The following is a 17,593-nucleotide window of genomic DNA, read 5'->3' as shown; positions in this document are numbered from 1 at the left end:
CAGAGAGCTGAACTCAATGATCCTCATAGTTTCCTTCCATTTGAGATACTTCATGATTCTTCAAACCTGTGTGTCTTCATTTAATAAGCTGTTTTCTCACATTGTTCACAATGCACCTCAGATTTATGCCACTATTTTCACTCCTTATCCTTTTTTTGTTCAGGGCCACTTTATGTCCACAAGGGTTTAGTTCTAATTCCACCACACCAGTCTTCAATTTCTGCATGTGAGAGTTGGTCAGTGTATTTAACTGAGTGAAACCTGCCTTTCAAATGTCCTTCAAGACCCTGCTAAACAACCATGATTCCCATTCCCTTTGTCTAGTCGATCATACATGAATTACAGAAGTGTCCAGACCTGTATCACAAACCTAGCTCATCTCAGATGGCCTGAATTTTAGGACCTAAAAACATATTCAGGAAGAAGCTTTTTCACTTTTTTTAGTGATTTTTTTTTTTTACGCACTATCACACTGCAAAAATAGAATAAAAATTATCCCAGTGTTTTTTTATCTGGTGAGTTCAACTTCTGTGTAGTGTCCTGGTTCCAGATCTTTAGAACAGCTTTGTATGCATTTGATGCAGAGCTTTGTTCCAAGAGTTATACAAAAATCATGTTTTCTCTCCAAGAACTGGAGTTTCAGGTTCAGAACACACCCACAATAAGCAAATACACGGAGGATAATAAGCTCTGCTGTGGTAATGTTTGATAAAGAGAAGGTGGGTTCTTTCTGAGGGGTCTGGTGTGGTTTTCTGTGCTCAGACTGGGAGTTAATGCAAGACCAGTTTTAAGCAACAGAATATACCCATGAGCAAACAAAGAACTGGATCAGAGCAGACCAGCAGCATAGCATCAACCCTAAAAGGTCTTTGACAGTCTGCTTGACATGAGGTCTAGAGTAAGCAAATCTTCCTGCACTTGGAAGACTACCTGGAACAACTGGCAATGGATTTTCCTGTCCAGCGCAGCTGTGCAAGCAGTACAAACAGTTCAGTCATAAATCTTTGTTTGACAATGCTTGTCCCAAGAAAGAGGTCAGCTAAGGCTCAGTTGCCCTTTCCTCTGCCAGGCATTTCATTGTGGAGCTGTCCCTAAACCAACAGTACCTGAGCTTTGGACAACTGACAGTATAAAAGGAACTTCTTAACCAAAAGAATATGAAGTCAGGTCAGCTCACAGAACAAAGCCTCTCATCCAATCACAAAGACCTACTCAGAACTCAGGATTCTGTCCTTGATCCTGCTCTTTTGCCAATAGAAAGGAGCATATTAATTGTTATGTGTGTGTCTTTGTACCACACTGTGACTCTAGAAGCTGGCTTTCAATCCGGGACAGAGGTAATCAGTCACAGAGAGATTTACTGATTGCAGCTGACTGTCTAACTTGTTGCCATTACAGACGTGGGTGCTGCAGCTATCGATGGTTTCTCTCTTTGTTGTTCTGTGGTTCTGTTTTTTCCCCAGTACAAAGCAAATGAAGTATCTGGTCAAGCTCCTTCAGACAGGTGCCCATAGCCCACCTGGCACCTTTCTGCAACAACTCTATGTCATTGGAGATGTGCACTGTTGCCTGCAGTGCTGCCTTGATCTCTCACAGTGACAGGGCATTTGTCATTGCTCTTAATTGTCATTGCATTATCATGTATGACATCTTACATCTCTTTATTCATTTGAAGCTGACTCAGGCTTAGACTTCATTGTACAGATGATGATTTCTTACTGCTCCCCCTGACACAGGTTGATGTGACCTTCATGGCATAATTTTCAATGATCACATCCCACAGGCCAACAGTGGGTTGTATGGGATTCTTTGACTCCCATGTTTAAAAAACATCCTCACTGTGGTTGAATGAGTTTTAGCCTCACATATATGCAAAACTTTTGCCTTGCTTCCATACATGCCATGTATCTTTCTGTGGAAGCAGCATGTCCCTGATGATAAAAGTGCCTTCATTGTGTCCAAGCTCAAAGGCAAAAAGCAAGTGTATAAGAGTTGAAAGCAAGGAGAGTCCACCAGGCAGGAGTATAGAAGCTTTCACCAGGCATGCAGAGATGGAATCTGAAAAGCAAAAATTGTGCTGGAAGGAAAACTGACAAGGGATGTGAAGGACAGTAAGAAAAGTTTTTTTAGGTACAACAGCAAAATGAAGACTAAAGAAAAGTCAGGATGATTGAAAAAGGTTCCTGATGATTTGAAAAGCTGACTAATTTTCAGAAAGAAAAAGAAGAATTTAGGAGACTACAGGTCTCTGCAGTCACTGAAAAGGGGTACTGCACTGCTGCAAAGCACTGAGGGTTAGTACTCATTATGATCTGTGTCAAAAAAGACACAGTCTCCAGGACACTGCTTAAAATATGATTTATTGCAGGTAACGTTGAAAGGAAAAAGAATAATAGAGATCATTTTTATTGTCACTCACTACAATTACCTGAGAGGAGGTTGTAGCCAGGTGAGGGTCAGCCTATTCTCCCAGCTAACTAGCAATAGGACAAGAGGACATACTCTTAAGCTCCACCAGGGGAGATTTAAGTTGGACATTAGGAAGAAATTCTTCACAGAAAAGGTGATTGGGCATTGGATGGCTGTCCAGGGAGGTAGAGGAGCCACCATCCCTGGAGGTGTTTAAGACTGATGTGGCACTCAGTGCCATGGTCTAGTTGGCATGGCTTAGGTCATAGGTTGGACTTGATGATTTCAAAGGTTTTTTCCAGCCTAGTTGATTCTGTGTTTCTGTGATATTCCCTTAGCTGCAGGGAACCCCAAGCTCTGCAGCATTCAACAGATCACCAGGAATGGCATGCAGTGCAAGTCCCATCCACAGACGCAGGTGTTCACTGACACTTTGGTTTTTAGAGTTCTTGCAGGAATTTTTAAAGGAGAAAACAATTAATTTCTTCTGAGAAACAGAAATATGTTCACATGAAAACTTGCTGCTTCACTTTATGATAAATGCAAGGAGGCAGGGGATGCAGTCACTCATGCCAAGTGGGAGCTACCTACAGGTTCCTCCCTTGCACACTTGCACACAAAGTTCATGCTGCAGCCCAGGGCGATGTGCAGGACAGCACAGGATGGGGAGCCAAGCTCCACGCTCAGCAAGCTCAGGCCTGTGCCTTCTCCTGTCAAATACTTTGTAGGTCACTAACGCCCTGGTATACAATTGTATTTGAGCTCAAATCCCTGCAGAAGGCTTCCAAGCAAAGCCTTCTGGGAACATTTTGAGACATGTGAAGAGATAAAAGATGATGGGGAAAACCAGCACAGATTTACCAAGGACAAATCTCTCCTGACAAACATCATTGGTGTCAAGGATGGGACAGCTTGTTGTATGAACAAAGGGAGAGCAGAGTATATTTTACACCTGACTTTAGTAAGGCCTTCAGGATGATCTCCCATAATATCTTTGTAATCACATTGGAGAGCTATAGCCTGAGTAAGCAGGCAATATTTTGGGTGGAAAGCTGTCTGTACTGAGAGAAGCAGCAGGAGCAGGGCTGCTCCATGAGGACAGTGAGCTGGGCCAAGAGTCAGCCCCCAGGGAGGGCAGTGCCCTCACCACAATATCTGACCATAGGGAAGCAAAACCAAATGTCAGTGGCAGGATCCATCAATATCCATGGACACAGCAAGAGGAGAACCAGGGCCATGGTCCATTTCCAGAGCCTAGGGTTAGGGAGCAATGAGAGCTGTTTGCTGCCTGTGGAATGGGAGGCTCACTGACCAGGGCCCAGCCCCATAGCACCTGAGCAAGGGAAACAGGACACCCTGAAAGGGTGACAGGTCCAACCAAGCCTTCAGAGCACGAGGCAATATAAGTGACAGGGTATGTCCAAAGCTAAGCTGGGAAGTCTCTCCACCAGTGAGGGCTGCAATCAGATCCAGTGACTACAAGGCAGGTCAATAGGGACAGAGTAGGCTCAAGTTCAAGCCAGTGAGTGCACACTCAAATGAGTGCACAAGTTGATGTCAAGCAGGCCATGGCCAAGCAGGGCAGGACTGAAGGAAGCAGGAGAACAGCCCCTGATGTGGTGTCACTGGGGTAGGGGCTGATGGCCCAGAGCAGGGGGCAGCATGGGATCCTGGGTTTTGGACAGGTGGGAGAGGTCCTATGGAAGATCAAGGCTACTGAGGGCTTCCAGTGAAGCCTCCCCTGTGAGGACAACATGCCCTTGCTCCTCAGGGAGACCTGTGCTCGGGAGGGACTCACTTCAGAGTGACTCAGTGGCTGTGGGGTGTTAGGGGGCTGTTTCAGGGGACACAGAGCTGGGATAGGAAATGGACGCGGCACAAGAGGTCAAGAACTGAGTGAGATGGTCAGGCCACCCCAACAGGCCCCAGAGGCTGGTCAGGAACAAGCCAGGAAGGATGGTCTGGCTGGGTGGAAGGGGATTCACTGAGGAGCCTGGCTCTGAGTAATGAGTGAGTGCTTTGTGGAGATCAGGAAGGTTTGTAAGGACAAGGCCCTATGTGAGCAGAGACCCAGGCTCCTTGATGCTTGGCAGAAGGCTCAGGCAGGATTGAGTTCACTGTCAGGGAGCAGCAAGGACCATCTTTTCCCAAAGAGGAACAAACCAGGAGGCAAGGGGGATGCCACAGCTGGAGCCTCACCAGCCAGAGCTGAGCAGCTGAGCAGAGCAGGCCTGGAGACCACGGGCAGCCCAGACCCTAAAGCAACGTCATGGCTATGAGGCAGGTGCAAAGACAACATTGACCACAAAGTCACTTCACACAGCAGAGGTAGGTCCAGGTCCAGTGATCACAAGCCAGGGCCAAGGTCACATTAGGAGTCCTTGGCCAGGAATGGGCACAGCTGTGTTTGAACTGGAAAGTGACACACCACTGATGTAATGCAGATGGGAACTGAAAGTCCAGCACATAGCTTGGAGCTCCTGGCATCACAGGTGTGGGAGAGGCTCCAGGTACAGCTGAGCAGGACTATTACAAATTCATTAGTGCACTCAGAGCTCTGTCATACAGTTATGAGCAAAAGAGATGGGTCTGGAGACAAGGCTTAGGACTGAGGTCTGCCAGGAGGTAGAACTGGAGACAGGAACCTGCAGTGCACTTCAGTGCTATGTCTAGGCTGAAACAAGTTTCTCTTAGGGCAAGAGCTTTGACTTGGGGAGTTTCACTTAATTTCTTGCTGATTAACATAAATTTTTTGTTGTTTATTTGGTTGCTGACAAAGTCAATGTAACAAACTATAAAACAAACAAACTTTTTATCCTGCTTCCCCACATTTCACTTCAATTCAAAAAGTCTCCTCTTATGCTTACTAGTTCCAGCTTCTGTCTTACACTCAGTGCTCACCAGACCCTTTGGTGAAGCAGCAAGCAGTGGAAGAGGTTGTGGTTGGTATACAACTGTTTATGTCTGCCAGATGCTGCTGCTCACTTTTATCCTGTGCTCTAGTCTGCTTCAGGAGCTGCAGTTCCACAGGGATGTCCTTGCTGTAGCATCAGTAACCAGCAGGCTGCAGTCCCTCTGGAGTGTCACTGCTCTGGCAGGAGCTGACTGTGGCTGCAATGCACCAGAGGTGACTCCCAAGAGTGTGTCTTCAGCTGTGCTCTTTATAATATCCCCTTCTTAGCAACTGGTGCCTAGAGAGGCTGACCTGGAGCAGAGACTAAACAGAGTTAAAGGAATAAAGTAGGTATTTATTAAAAGGCCTTTAAAGGATACACCTTGGGCAATACAAGAGCCTGGATGTGGCTACACCCAAGATGGATCCAAAATAGACACAAGATGGATGCAAGATGGACAACTGGTCATGAGTCTTCATATTTTTAGAAGTTTTGATCAATTTTTATATTGGGGTTAATTGTCCAATTGCAGCTTCAGATTATGGAGTCCCATCCTCCCAGAGGAGCAAACCAATCTCCCCAGTTTGGTCTCTTCAATTTGCCATTGTTTATGCTTTTGGGTCTGAGTCTGTAATGGTTGTTCTTGGTTCTCAAGCTGGAAAAGGATTGCTTTGTTTAACTACCCTGTGAAAAGAGCTTGTTAACACTTTATATGAAGTTCAGAGTCACACACTAAGGCAGTACAGAATCTAAAAAATATTAAAGCTAAAACTTAAGGCATCAAACATCCCCATGTCTTCTCTCTTTTGTTTCCCCAAACACATCTGTCATATGTTTTTGTCCACTCTTTCTTAATTACACTCGAGCAGAGGTGCTGTATGCTCCTTTGACTGGAGATTTGGCATACAATGAGTTCTTTTCATTCATTACAAGGTCTGCTGCAAATGGCCAAGGACAGTTCATGTTCTCCTCTAACAAATGGTGCCAGCACCCAACACAGGCTCCAGACCCATGTGAAGAGGGTGTTGGGGAAATCTCCTGCTGAAGCTGGTTGTGCTCTCAGGGTCCTAACGCTGGCTGTTGTCAGTCCTGGAACTTAAATAGCTGCTAGTATTTTCTATATATTTATTACCTCTCAACCGATTTATCTACCATGGTTTTGTCCAGTTTCCCTTTAAAATCATGTTCCCTTTAAAATAATCCAAATTTATAATCTTCCACATTCTTTGACCATTAATTCCATCATTCAGCTGTTTTTTGTCAGCTACCTCTATGTGCTGGGGTTTTTTTAACTGCTTTCTGCTAACCTCTTTTAATGGCATTAAGTTCCTATGTCAGAAGATATACCAAATAGTCAACCTCTGTCACTGCCTCCATAACACTCAGGACTTCAGAAACCTCTGCTCCTGAGATCATCCCTCTCCTCAGAGTTTGACTGCATAGGCTCGGGGACATGTGAAGCAGCTTCCAAGCCTTGAATCAGGGCACTGTTTGTGGCAGAGCTGTGAGATTCCTCCATGGGGGTCTACATCCCCCTCACTCAAGAGAAGAATTTAAGTGGAGTCTTTGACTGGTCCTTGCTAGTTTGCATGCCTTTGCCTGGCCATGAACCTCAGCAAGATGGACACTGCAAGTGTCCATTTGGGACACTAGTAAGAAAATTATTAAAGTGCATTTTATTGGAAATTACATGAGAGGGGGAAAGGAGAGAGCATAGACAATTTCATGTCTTTTCCATTGGTCAGATCCCAAAGCAGTGCAGTATTGGATGGATCTTTCTTCGGGGAGCAGCACACTGTGCATATCCCATGCATGCAGAGGTTCACTGGTGGTGTGATCTTTACACTTTTATAGGTATGTTCTGTTTATCATTTCTACTGGTGGATGAAAGTACGCAGAAAAATGCTGCTTCACTTCAAGATAAAGACAAGGATATGCCAGCAACATCATCACAGGGTGCCAGTTCGGAACCATCTGTGAGGTTCTCCATTCCTCCATCTGTGGGCTTCTCCATTATGATTAGCAGATGAAGTTTAGCCCACAGCCACATGATATGTTCAGCACTGTCCCAGACACTAAGCAGTATGTGCAGCATAACTTAACACAAAATTGCACGCACTGATCAGCCTGATCAGACCCATTTTTATGTGGTCACTAACTCCTCAATGTACAATAGTGCTCTGGTTAGGAGCACTACAGACCCTGATTTGTGGATTTAACCTGCAGGCTTGATATTTGACCTACCTCATCACCACAGGCTTGTTTGGCAATCACTGGACTGTAGCAGTAGTGTAGGCAATTGCGGCATCTAATATCTTATGGGGAAAGCCCCTGCCCTTCTGGTCTTATTGTCAGCTCCTGCTGTGCATCCCCTTTTCTTGCCAAGCCACTCCATCCTTGCTGCTTTTTGACAATCTCCTCTTGCCGGGGTCAGCTGTTACTTGTCTCTGCCCCAGCATGGGAAAAGGTGGTTCTGGGCAGGCCACGCTTTCGAAGAAGGAGTCTGGACTCTTGCTTTTTGGTCTTCAGTTGAGTTTATTGTTCCTTATCTACAAAGTTTTTCTGTCTGTCCAGCCGAGGTCTGATCAGCAAGACAGCCAAGGGCACTCTCTCCCACCCACGGGGCGGTTGTCTCTTTTATAGTAAAAACTACGTATAAGATATTTACCTTCAATTTCCAATACTTTTCTCCCTTGTTGGCAAGTGCATTTTCACTATGAACCAATCCACACATGCCAACATCATCCTGAACATGGATGCCAAGGAGAAGAAAGAAGAAGGACAGGGCACGTCCAAATCCCTCCATCTTGGGACTCCCGACCCCCATGTACAGAATTTCAAACCCCCCTGTACAAGGTTCCAAAGTTTTTTCCTTCACCCTGTGATTCCTACTACTGTGCTACTTAAACTTTTGTGGCCTGTAATTCTTTATATAAGGTTGGCAATTTGCTCTATGAATTAAGGTCTAATTTCCAGGTGTCTTTGGCTTCCTGCCAGGGTCTCCGAGCCCCTGCCAGGGCTTTGAGACATCCAGGGCATCCAGAGAGATGTCCTGGGCTCCGACACCTCTCTGCTGTCCCTTTTCCCTATTGATAAATCTTGGCTCACAAGCCACAAGAAACAGAAAGTCCTGCTCTGTGTCAAAGCCTTTCTAGCAGACATACAGCTTTCAATTTGATTCAGCATGATGTGCTTTCTCAAATACCATTTAGGAGCCCAGGACAGCTCTGTCGTGGAGGCCAGGGGCTTCTCTGCACCTCCTCTAGTGACTATGGTTTCAGCATAATGCCTGCTAAATCTTGTGCCTTCAGCCATGGATATGGTTTGCTTAGGAGACAGCAGGGCTCTCTCACAAATCATATATGCAGAGGGATGTGGAATGGTCTCAGAAATTTATATTCCACAAAGGGCAGGGAAGATATGCCATCTCCAACCCTTCCTGAAATGACATAAGAAGGAAAGCCACATGCAGTTCACACAGCATTTCAAATGCTGTCCTGTATGTGTCTGGTTTTGTTCCACACACCCCTGGTAGTAGAGTAAATCCAGAACAACACGGCACATAGTGAAAATGGAGGGTGGTGAATGGACAGATGGCAGTTTATTGACATACCAGCTTCAATGATGCTGCTGGGGAGCAACAAGGGCTGCAGGACAATACCCAGACTTTGTGGGAGCTGGGATTAAAGTTACTAAACTCTTGCCAGACTGCATAGCTGGGACACTGCAGGCAGAGTTTGCTCTCCTCATGGCTGCTCTTCCCTCATCCCTTTGTAACACCCTCCACACTGCTTTTTTCGGAATTGCTTGCCATGGTAGCTGCAGCAGCCACACTGACTGTGGCAGAGCCTTTGCAGCAGGTCCTGCCAGCCCACACCAGCACTGCACAAGCATAGTACTGGGCCCAGCCATTGATACAGGGGTATGGATCTTATTCAACCTCTCTGAATCTGCACTTTTATCTCTCATTTTAGCTTCTTTAGAGGATGGTTTCTCTTTCATAAACAAAACAGCTCCATCCATTCTACAGTGTTTGACCATTATATTTTTTTCAGGACACAGACATTTAAAAATGTCTCCAATCTTTCACCAAATAATATTTCTGTCCTTTTCTTCAAAAATTACTGGGTTTCAAGCCCAGTGCCACTGGTTTACATTTTCAGTATATTGATCATAATCATCTTCTTGCATAAAAATTAAGAACAAAATTGGAACATACGTTAAGCCAGAAGACTCGAGACATCATTTTGTATCCCTAGTGACACCTAACGGCCGAACGTAAAATGAGTCAAATAGTTCTGTTTCACAGTGAGGACATTAGGTGGACCGCTCTCATATGTAGTTTTAGGAAATAATTTACGATTTCATTCATCTTCATTTCATTACCATTGATTTTCTCCATTTCTTTTCTTTAAAATAACCATCAAGCAAAGGAAAAATTAAACAAGAGAATAGTTATTTTTAATATTCATGTTATATAATTCAATAAATATTAATTTTATTTTCATTGTGCCTAGAAAGTGGAGAGTGATAGATATGCTTGTTTCAGTTTAATAAGAGATCTATAATTGTTTATAAACTTTCACCCTCTGCTTCTTAGAACAGTATTTCATAAATCCTGCCTTTTTCTTTTTTGCTTTAGTTGTAGCAAAACAACTCTTTGCTGTCTTAGGTTTTAAGAGAAGCAGAACATTATATGCATAGTAATGCTTGAAATTACATAAAAAATAATACTTTTTTACTTGAATACTTCTGTTAACCATGTCTAATTCCTTAAAACTGTCTTGGGAAGACCAGTATTTGCAGTTCTTCCATAGGCTTCATAGCAGCCAAGATACATTTCCCTGTAGTCAGCATCATCATTTCAAGTTATATTTAATACTTACTTCTAAAATGTTGAGGCAGCTCCAAATACTGCCAAGTGTCTCCCTTTTCTAAGCACTTTTTAAGTACTGTGATTTGCAGCTCTGCATGTGTATGCCAGCAGAAGGAAGATTGCTTAAGTCAGTGATCAACACTAATAAGTCTTTCAATTGGATAAACTGAAACCTGATGAACCTTCCCCCTAAAGACTCTGAAATAGGAAATGATGCCTCCAGAGGCCTATGTTATCAAAAGACAGCAAGATTTTCTTGCACGGTTCCTGTGGGTATTAGACAGCTGAAGCAGTACATCTTTAAAAGAAAAATAGCAATCCACCTTTCCTCATGTTTTTGAACTTGTATCTCTTAGGCATCACTTTAGTGTATTTCCTGAGGGCGATTAGAGGAAATATTTTTAAACTATCTGTAAATACAATAGCAGATTTAAAAAACTGAGTTGATATGTCATATGGAGATGGGTGCAAGGTAAAAATAGGAGCTAGAGGGCTTATCTTGCTTAAATTCAGAATTTTAGGAAAAAAATATTAGGCTCTAGAATACTTCATATATGTGTACATTCTGGTTTTGAAAATAGTATCTAAATTCTAGTATAAATGCATTCTGCAAATAACCACGACCCAGTATACGATGTATTTTGGTTGTGTGGTGCAGAAATACAGAACAGGCAGAGACATGATTAGTTTGCAATGCTTTTATTAGAATAAATAGAACAATTGGCATTCACGAAATCAATGACATATCATGGGAATGAAGTTGGGAAATTGTATCAGTCAGGAAGGTGCTGTGTTTGGAGATGATGATTTAAGAAGAAACGGTAAATTTTCTGTATGCCTCCTCAGAACAAGACCTTAGCCTTACAGTATGTGCAGAACAAAGAAGCATAAATGCATTACTCAAAGAATGATTTGCTGAAATTAAGAATTTCATCTGCAAGTTGTTCAGGCATCAATTCAAGGATGGTTGCCCAGAGAGTTCAACAGAAAGGAATGGGATTATTCTAATAGCTGTGTTTATTTCAGAGAACTCCTGTAAAAAAACAGACTCTCAATATCAGTGTCAGAATTTCTCACAAGAATCAAAACAGTGGTCCTGAATCTTAAGTTATTCAATCACAATGTTAAGCTACCTCTTGAAGTTCTTATTTATTCCTGGATATAAGTCTTAAGTGCAACTTCTGTAAGCAGAAATATCAGCACCCAAAGATCTTAAAAGTCACACACTTCTTGAGGAATATCTCCCTAGATACTGAAGGCTTTCCAAATACTGAAGAGATTAGATTATACTACAATACCAGAGTAAAAGGGGTCTGTTCTAAGGGATAGGCAAGCATTATTTCCAGCCCATTTTCTCCTTAGGGAGAACAATATCTACCAAAGATGAGCATCATGTCGCTTGGATTGTGTTTGACCAAGAAAAGGAATGGGTGGTCAGCCTTGAACTCTTCAAACTCAGAGGAAGGTTGGATGTCTCCAGTCACCACCTCTGAGCCACCTGCCTCTGTGCCCTCTTCATTGACTTCCATGTATGCCTCGTGGATGGCCTCAGACACCCTCAGGCCCTCTGCTGAAGAGATGCCAGAGAGGTTGGCTGAGGGGCTGAACAGGTCGGTCATACCCAAGGACGTCAGGACAGATGTGAGGTTATATTTCTCCTCAATCTTCATGCGTGGGAGGTACACTTTTACTCTCTTCCTTTCCATCACCTTGGGACTGGTCCATTCCAGGAGTTTTTTATAGCTGATTTTGTTCTCAATCTGCAAAGAGAGGCAGGGAATTAAATGTATGAGACAGAAGTTCAATGGCCTTAAGAGCTGTGTTTTTACCACCTGTTACTGGCTTTTTCCATTTACTTTAGGCATACAATAGAACTGATACTTGTTCTTAAATGCACTTGTTTATCCTGTGTGCTTCCTCCTGACTATGGAACCTATATCATATGTCTGTCTTGAGACAAATCTTTTTCATCTGAAAATTTCTTCATCAGATCAAGTCTTTTTTCGTAAAATTAAATTTTGAAAACTTCAAATCAAATTTGCTCTAAAACTGTTCCTCTTGGAAGATATTTTATTGATCCCTTTCTGCAACTTTTTTTCCTTTCTAATGTTACTTTTATAATTTTCCTTTTAGTCGGTTCTTGGAATGCTTTCTTCATCACTTTCATTTTTTGTTTCCCCTAGGATAAACTTTTCTTCTTTTGCAAACATTTGAAACCACTCACAGTGATAAAAATCCTGCTACCTTTCCTGCCTCTGATACCTGATAGAGATAGGTGCATTTATCAACATCCTCTTCTGCAGTGCTGCAGCAGCACTACACTGCTTTACCTTCATTTTATACAACTGAGCTCAGAACTCTCCTCAGAGGCTCTGCCTGAGCACCTGGGCACATTTTGTGCTCCCTGCCTGCCCAGCACAGCCGTGGGGTGGGCAGCTGCCATGTCAATGGGCAGCAAAAGGTCTGACAGCAGCCAAGCCCCACTGAAGCCACAAGTCTTCTGCTTGCCCTGCCAGGGCCATACCTGTGCCAGGCCAGAGATGTCATCAGGCAGCAGCACCAACAGGCTCAGCTCTCCGCTGGCATAGGGAAGCTCCAGGACCTTAATTTTATCTTCAGCCACTCTTCCCACTCTGAAGGTGCCGTTCTGATGCATCATTTGTACGGGTCTGCTCTCTTGCTGCAAAAACAAAATGTCAGATGATTGTGGGAGCAATCTTTTTGGTCAGACAAATGTACAAGGCCTTTGAAAGGGCAGGATTCAATTTTCAACCATGCTGACTATTGAAGAGAGCTGTGTCTCCATTTTCCTCTCTTGCTTGCTTGTGTGTCCTGGAAGCCTGGTCAGACTCAAATCTTGTGAACACTAATTGGCTCTAGGCCAACTCACTGACAATGATGGACCCAGAAAAATCACCCAACCTGTGACAGATATTTGTAGCACCCAGACTCCTGCCTGTGTGAGTCAACAGCTGCCCTGGCCAGAGGTGTGTCTGTGCCCTCCTACCTCAGTCACATTGAAAGGCTCTTCCCAAGTGTATTCTTCTTTAAATGCAGTTTTCCATATCCCTTTGAAGTAAATGACATTCAGAAAGACCAGCGCAGTATTGAAATCAACAGAGTCTGACACAAGGAGGTCTTGGATCCGTCCTTTAAGGGAGAGAAGAAGAGAGAAGTAAGATACACCTCCTCTGATGTGCACAAATCTCTGTGATGTTGGGGTGAGGCTGGGGGTTCCTGCTTTGTGGAGTTTCATTTTCATAGCAATAAGCAACCTGCACTTTCTTGACCCACCTTTCCTAGCAGTTTTGAGGAGAGGAAGACACGGATATAGTTTGTGGTAGGTGAGGGAAAATGCCTGCTACCGATTTTTAAGTCCTTACCATTTGTCTCCTTCTCCACCCAGGAATTAATGCGCTTTCTTGCTTCCTCTGCAGCTGTTTTGAAGTCAACTTCTTCCAGCTCTGCTTTGTAGAATTTCTTTGCACACTTTATATATTCCTATAAGCAAAAGGGTTACAGTTGTCAGACTGATGAGGTCTTGGATGAATGTCTAAAACAAGATTGTGAAATAAAGCAGAATGGTTTAAGGAACAGTGCTAGGTCTGGCACTTTTTGATGAGACAGGGTTCCAAGTAAAATTTGGATATGTTTCTTTTGTTTTACCAAAACAGTTTCTGTTTAACAAACATTTGTAAGGACAAGCAACGTTTGTCACCTTCTCTTTGTGTTCACACTTTAGGGTTTTGAATATTGTGTTCTCACATTCTTAGATTTCAAAAGCAAAGTTTCCTTTTACTAGGAAAACTGAAAATTTCAGTTTTCATTATTTCAAGTAAAAAACTTTATTTAATTTCCCTTAAGTGTTACAAGCCATTTTCTTGTAAATTAACAGCAATCTTGATTACTCCCTGTGATTTGCAATATAGGCATATTTTATGCCATTATATCTTTTGCCTTCATCTAAAAGGCACAGAAAAGTCCAAACTCTTTTTGTACCAGTTCTCTCTCACAAGCACCTCTTCATCAACAGAGTGGGCTACTGTTGGTGGTGATTTACAGGAAATCTTGTAGAAGTCAGTTCACAGTATAACTCACCTCAAGAATAGGGTAAGTTTTTTCAAAATAGAGTCTGTCACCAATCCTGAGCGAGTTAGTAGCATTTTGCCTGCTGATGTCTGAGAGGAGATCCTTGAATGTTTTGTGGATGGACTCAGCAGGGCCGCACTGAGGTGATGACATGAAAAAAGAAGAGAGATTGCATAAGGAAATAAGATCCTAAAGACTCATCCCTTTCAGTTAAGAGTGATGCTACAGGCCAGTCTTCCCCCACAGACTTTGGGGCAGCCAGTGCTGTGGTAGTGCTGCATAGACTGGGCACATTCATCCTTGTCAAGACAAATCCCCTGAAATGTGCTTTTTAAAACATGCACTTGAGTTTCTGTCACTGAGACCTCTGAAGAGGTCTCAGTGACAGGGCTCTTCTCTGCCCAGCTGAAAATTGAACTGCTGTGCCCTGGCTCTAGGTGCTGAGCCCTCTTCACTCATCCCCCAGCAGCACTTGCCTGGGAAGCCACCCTGGTGCCCAAAGCACTCTCCTCACACCATTACTTGTTCAGGTGCAAGATAAGCAACCTGCTGTCTTTCTATGTTTGTTTAAAAACAGGTGAACCACACCCTCCTTCCCTCCCTCTGCAGATCCCCTTGGTTTGAGGCCATTACTGTAGTTTTTGTCAGGGTCTGAAACTGCCAGGAGGAGAGGCAGAAAAGTTCTACTTTTGTTCTGAGGTGAAAATAAGACAGAAAGGAAGATTGAATTATTTCTCTACCTGTGAGTCAGAAATGTCTCCATCTCTTGTAACATTATCAAAGTGAAGAACCTGCAAGAGAAAATACCAGTGGTAGAAATGAGAAGCATGACCAACAACAATGTGAATTTGAGACTTACATATGTTGCTTGTGTAAAAAGTCCTGTTGGCCCAGGGGAAAAAAAAAAAAGTTGCTGAGAAAATAGATTAACTAAAAATTCACAGGTAAGCTTGCAACTGGTCTATGCCCTCTGTGACCTTCTTGGAAACTGTAAATACTATTCTTTTCTTAGATTACATTTTTTTCTAGCAAATATCTAGAAATCAATTGAGTTACATATTATGTGTTGCTAAAAATAGTCTGTCTTCCTGTCTTTCTGGGATTTATCTTTTATATATATTAAAAAAGAAAATCTGATTACATTATTTGGAACTTGTCAAAATTTAAAAATCATAAAATTGTTGACTGGTAGTCTATTTTGCTATTGTCCCTGAGATGTTTTTTTGTTGTTTTTTTTAATGTTTAAGCCAACTGCCTGTTATATTGAAAATATACACCTTTTTATTAGTGTTGTCTATATGTAACTCTTGAGTAAGTTCTCCATTTTGTGACTTTGGCTTAGTCCTTGTGCATTGAAACAGGTGAAAACCTTATCAATGGATATTTTTCAGCGATGTTACCTAGAAGGAACAAGTGGCACAAGTAGAGGTCACTTACACCCCTGTAAGTAACTTACCTTCTCCATCTGGGATTGAGTCTTACCCCTTGCTCCCATATACACCAGGGCCAGGGTTGAAAGCATGCTCAGGGAGGAAAAGAGCACATTGTCATGGCTGCGGTAGATTTTCACCTCTTTGAATACATCAAAACAAAATTCTGCATTTGCTGCACTGATGGAGCCCATTGTGAAATCCCTGTTGTCTGAAGGAAGCAGAAAGAGTCTGACTTACTGTGGTGAAATAGGTCAATTGTAATACAAAAAATTCAGTTCACATGAACCCCAAACTTAGTGCACAGAGTTTTTTCAGCAAACAGAATCCAGTGGTGTGGATTTAAAAGGCAGATATGCTTTTGGATTCATGAGCAATCAAAGTGCTGGACATCTGCCAGCTGTGCATAGGCTGGTGAAAGAAGAAAACACAGACTAGAAAATACAGTGTGCCGTGCTAGAGAACAAAATCCAGGGTACTGTGCCATATGTATATCACAGTCTCTATTAATTCAACATGTTCGTGTGACAGTCATCTCCTAATGTAAGATAATGTGAACAACAGTGCATCTAACTCTTCCCCTGATAGAATGGATGCTCATTTTCTCTCTAAATTGAACTGATTGTATAAGTAATATAAGATGGATTTTTTTTATTATTTACCTATTCTGCTTACTATTATATTTTAGGCTTTAAGCTCTGTTTTTGTTCCTGGAGAAGAAACAGACTCATGAAGCAAGTGCTTGGGGGGTTTTTTGTTGTAATTTATCTTTGAAAATGTAACTATTAAAGATAACACAGAACTGTAGAATGATGGGATTATTTAAACATTCTGCACTCCTTGATTTCATTCAGAGAACATTTTACATAACCCCTGGGATTGAAACAAATTCAATTTTGTCTTTTAATACTAAATGAAAAAATAAAGCAATAGAGGAAGAAGGAAGAAAATCTGTTGTAACTTATCACCAGCTTTTCAATGTGGAAGAGTTAGTAAACAAAACTATAGCTCATAAATACAAATACTTTATTCATGGCAGACTGAAATAACAAAATAATACAGACTATACATCTGAAGATAGGTATGGTTTCTGCAAAAGGCATTCTGTGATAATTAGTTTCTTCAACTGACACTGAAGGCCACAAACATGCAGTTACATTAATACAGTTATAAGTACTGTAAAAGACAACTGTTTTTTATCTTGCAGATTAGAACTTAAATTGTCACTGAAAGAAATGCTTACCTTATCAGGTTCACCAGGGAAAGGTAGAGCACAGCTTCTCAGCTGTACTTGGGGCAGACTTGACAAACCCCCTGAAATATATCTTGTGTTATTTTGTGACACGCCCCACACTGCCTGTTCTGTGTTTACCCAATAAAGTGATGGATGGAGCTCAATGTCAGACATGCACTTCTACTTGGAATAAGTCCATTCTTTGAAACAAAAAAAAAGCCTGAATAAAAGGATTTTAACTTAAAGTTTCCAAAAAGGACGGTTTATTCATCATAGCACATGAAACCTTGCAGAAAAGACAGGAGAACATTAAAATGACTGAAGCAAAAATAATGATAAAAGCTATTCATTGGAACTTGAGTAGTAAGTATGATTTGGTTATTGCAGCAAATAGTGTAACATAGCTTGTGAAAATAAAAAAAAAAGAATGGTAAGGAATTCAGTCTTGCAGAATGTCTGTAAAGAATTTTGTCTTATTTTCCTTAATATTCCTCTGTCTTGAATAATGACAGGCCAGATCCATTTCAGAGTCATCATTCTGTGAACTTACAAATTTTGGTAAGATCAGCATATGCAGGGCTGTATTTATTGCAACTTTTCTCTCATTGTTGGCTGGACTACCAGTATCACCAGTCTTTCTTCCCACCAGAATCTATAGCTC

General features: G+C 42.2%; 1 protein-coding gene across 2 annotated transcripts; it reads right to left on the bottom strand.

Annotated features, from left to right (window-relative positions):
- Nucleotides 1–11,440: 11,440 nt before the first annotated feature.
- Nucleotides 11,441–16,970, bottom strand: LOC120508490 (ovalbumin-related protein Y-like). Of its 2 annotated transcripts, XM_039722168.1 has the most exons (8): nt 16,942–16,970; nt 15,725–15,909; nt 15,009–15,059; nt 14,278–14,406; nt 13,563–13,680; nt 13,187–13,329; nt 12,704–12,859; nt 11,441–11,939 (listed from the first exon to the last, which is right to left on the bottom strand). In XM_039722168.1, the coding sequence occupies exons 2-8, from the start codon at nt 15,890–15,892 to the stop codon at nt 11,538–11,540; spliced, it is 1,167 nt and encodes a 388-aa protein (XP_039578102.1). In that variant the 5' UTR covers nt 15,893–15,909; nt 16,942–16,970; the 3' UTR covers nt 11,441–11,537. The 2 variants fall into 2 exon arrangements, with proteins under 2 accessions (XP_039578102.1, XP_039578111.1); XM_039722177.1 differs by lacking the exon at nt 16,942–16,970 and having other exon boundaries at nt 14,278–14,413; nt 15,001–15,059; nt 15,725–15,901.
- Between the last annotated feature and the right edge of the window lie 623 nt (nt 16,971–17,593).

Source organism: Passer montanus, unplaced genomic scaffold (genome assembly GCF_014805655.1).
Source record: "Passer montanus isolate IOZ18808 unplaced genomic scaffold, ASM1480565v1 scaffold107, whole genome shotgun sequence".
Classification (NCBI taxonomy): Eukaryota; Metazoa; Chordata; class Aves; order Passeriformes; family Passeridae; genus Passer; species Passer montanus.
The sequence above is the reverse complement of the archived record's forward strand: the minus strand, read 5'-3'. Positions and strand labels throughout refer to the sequence as shown.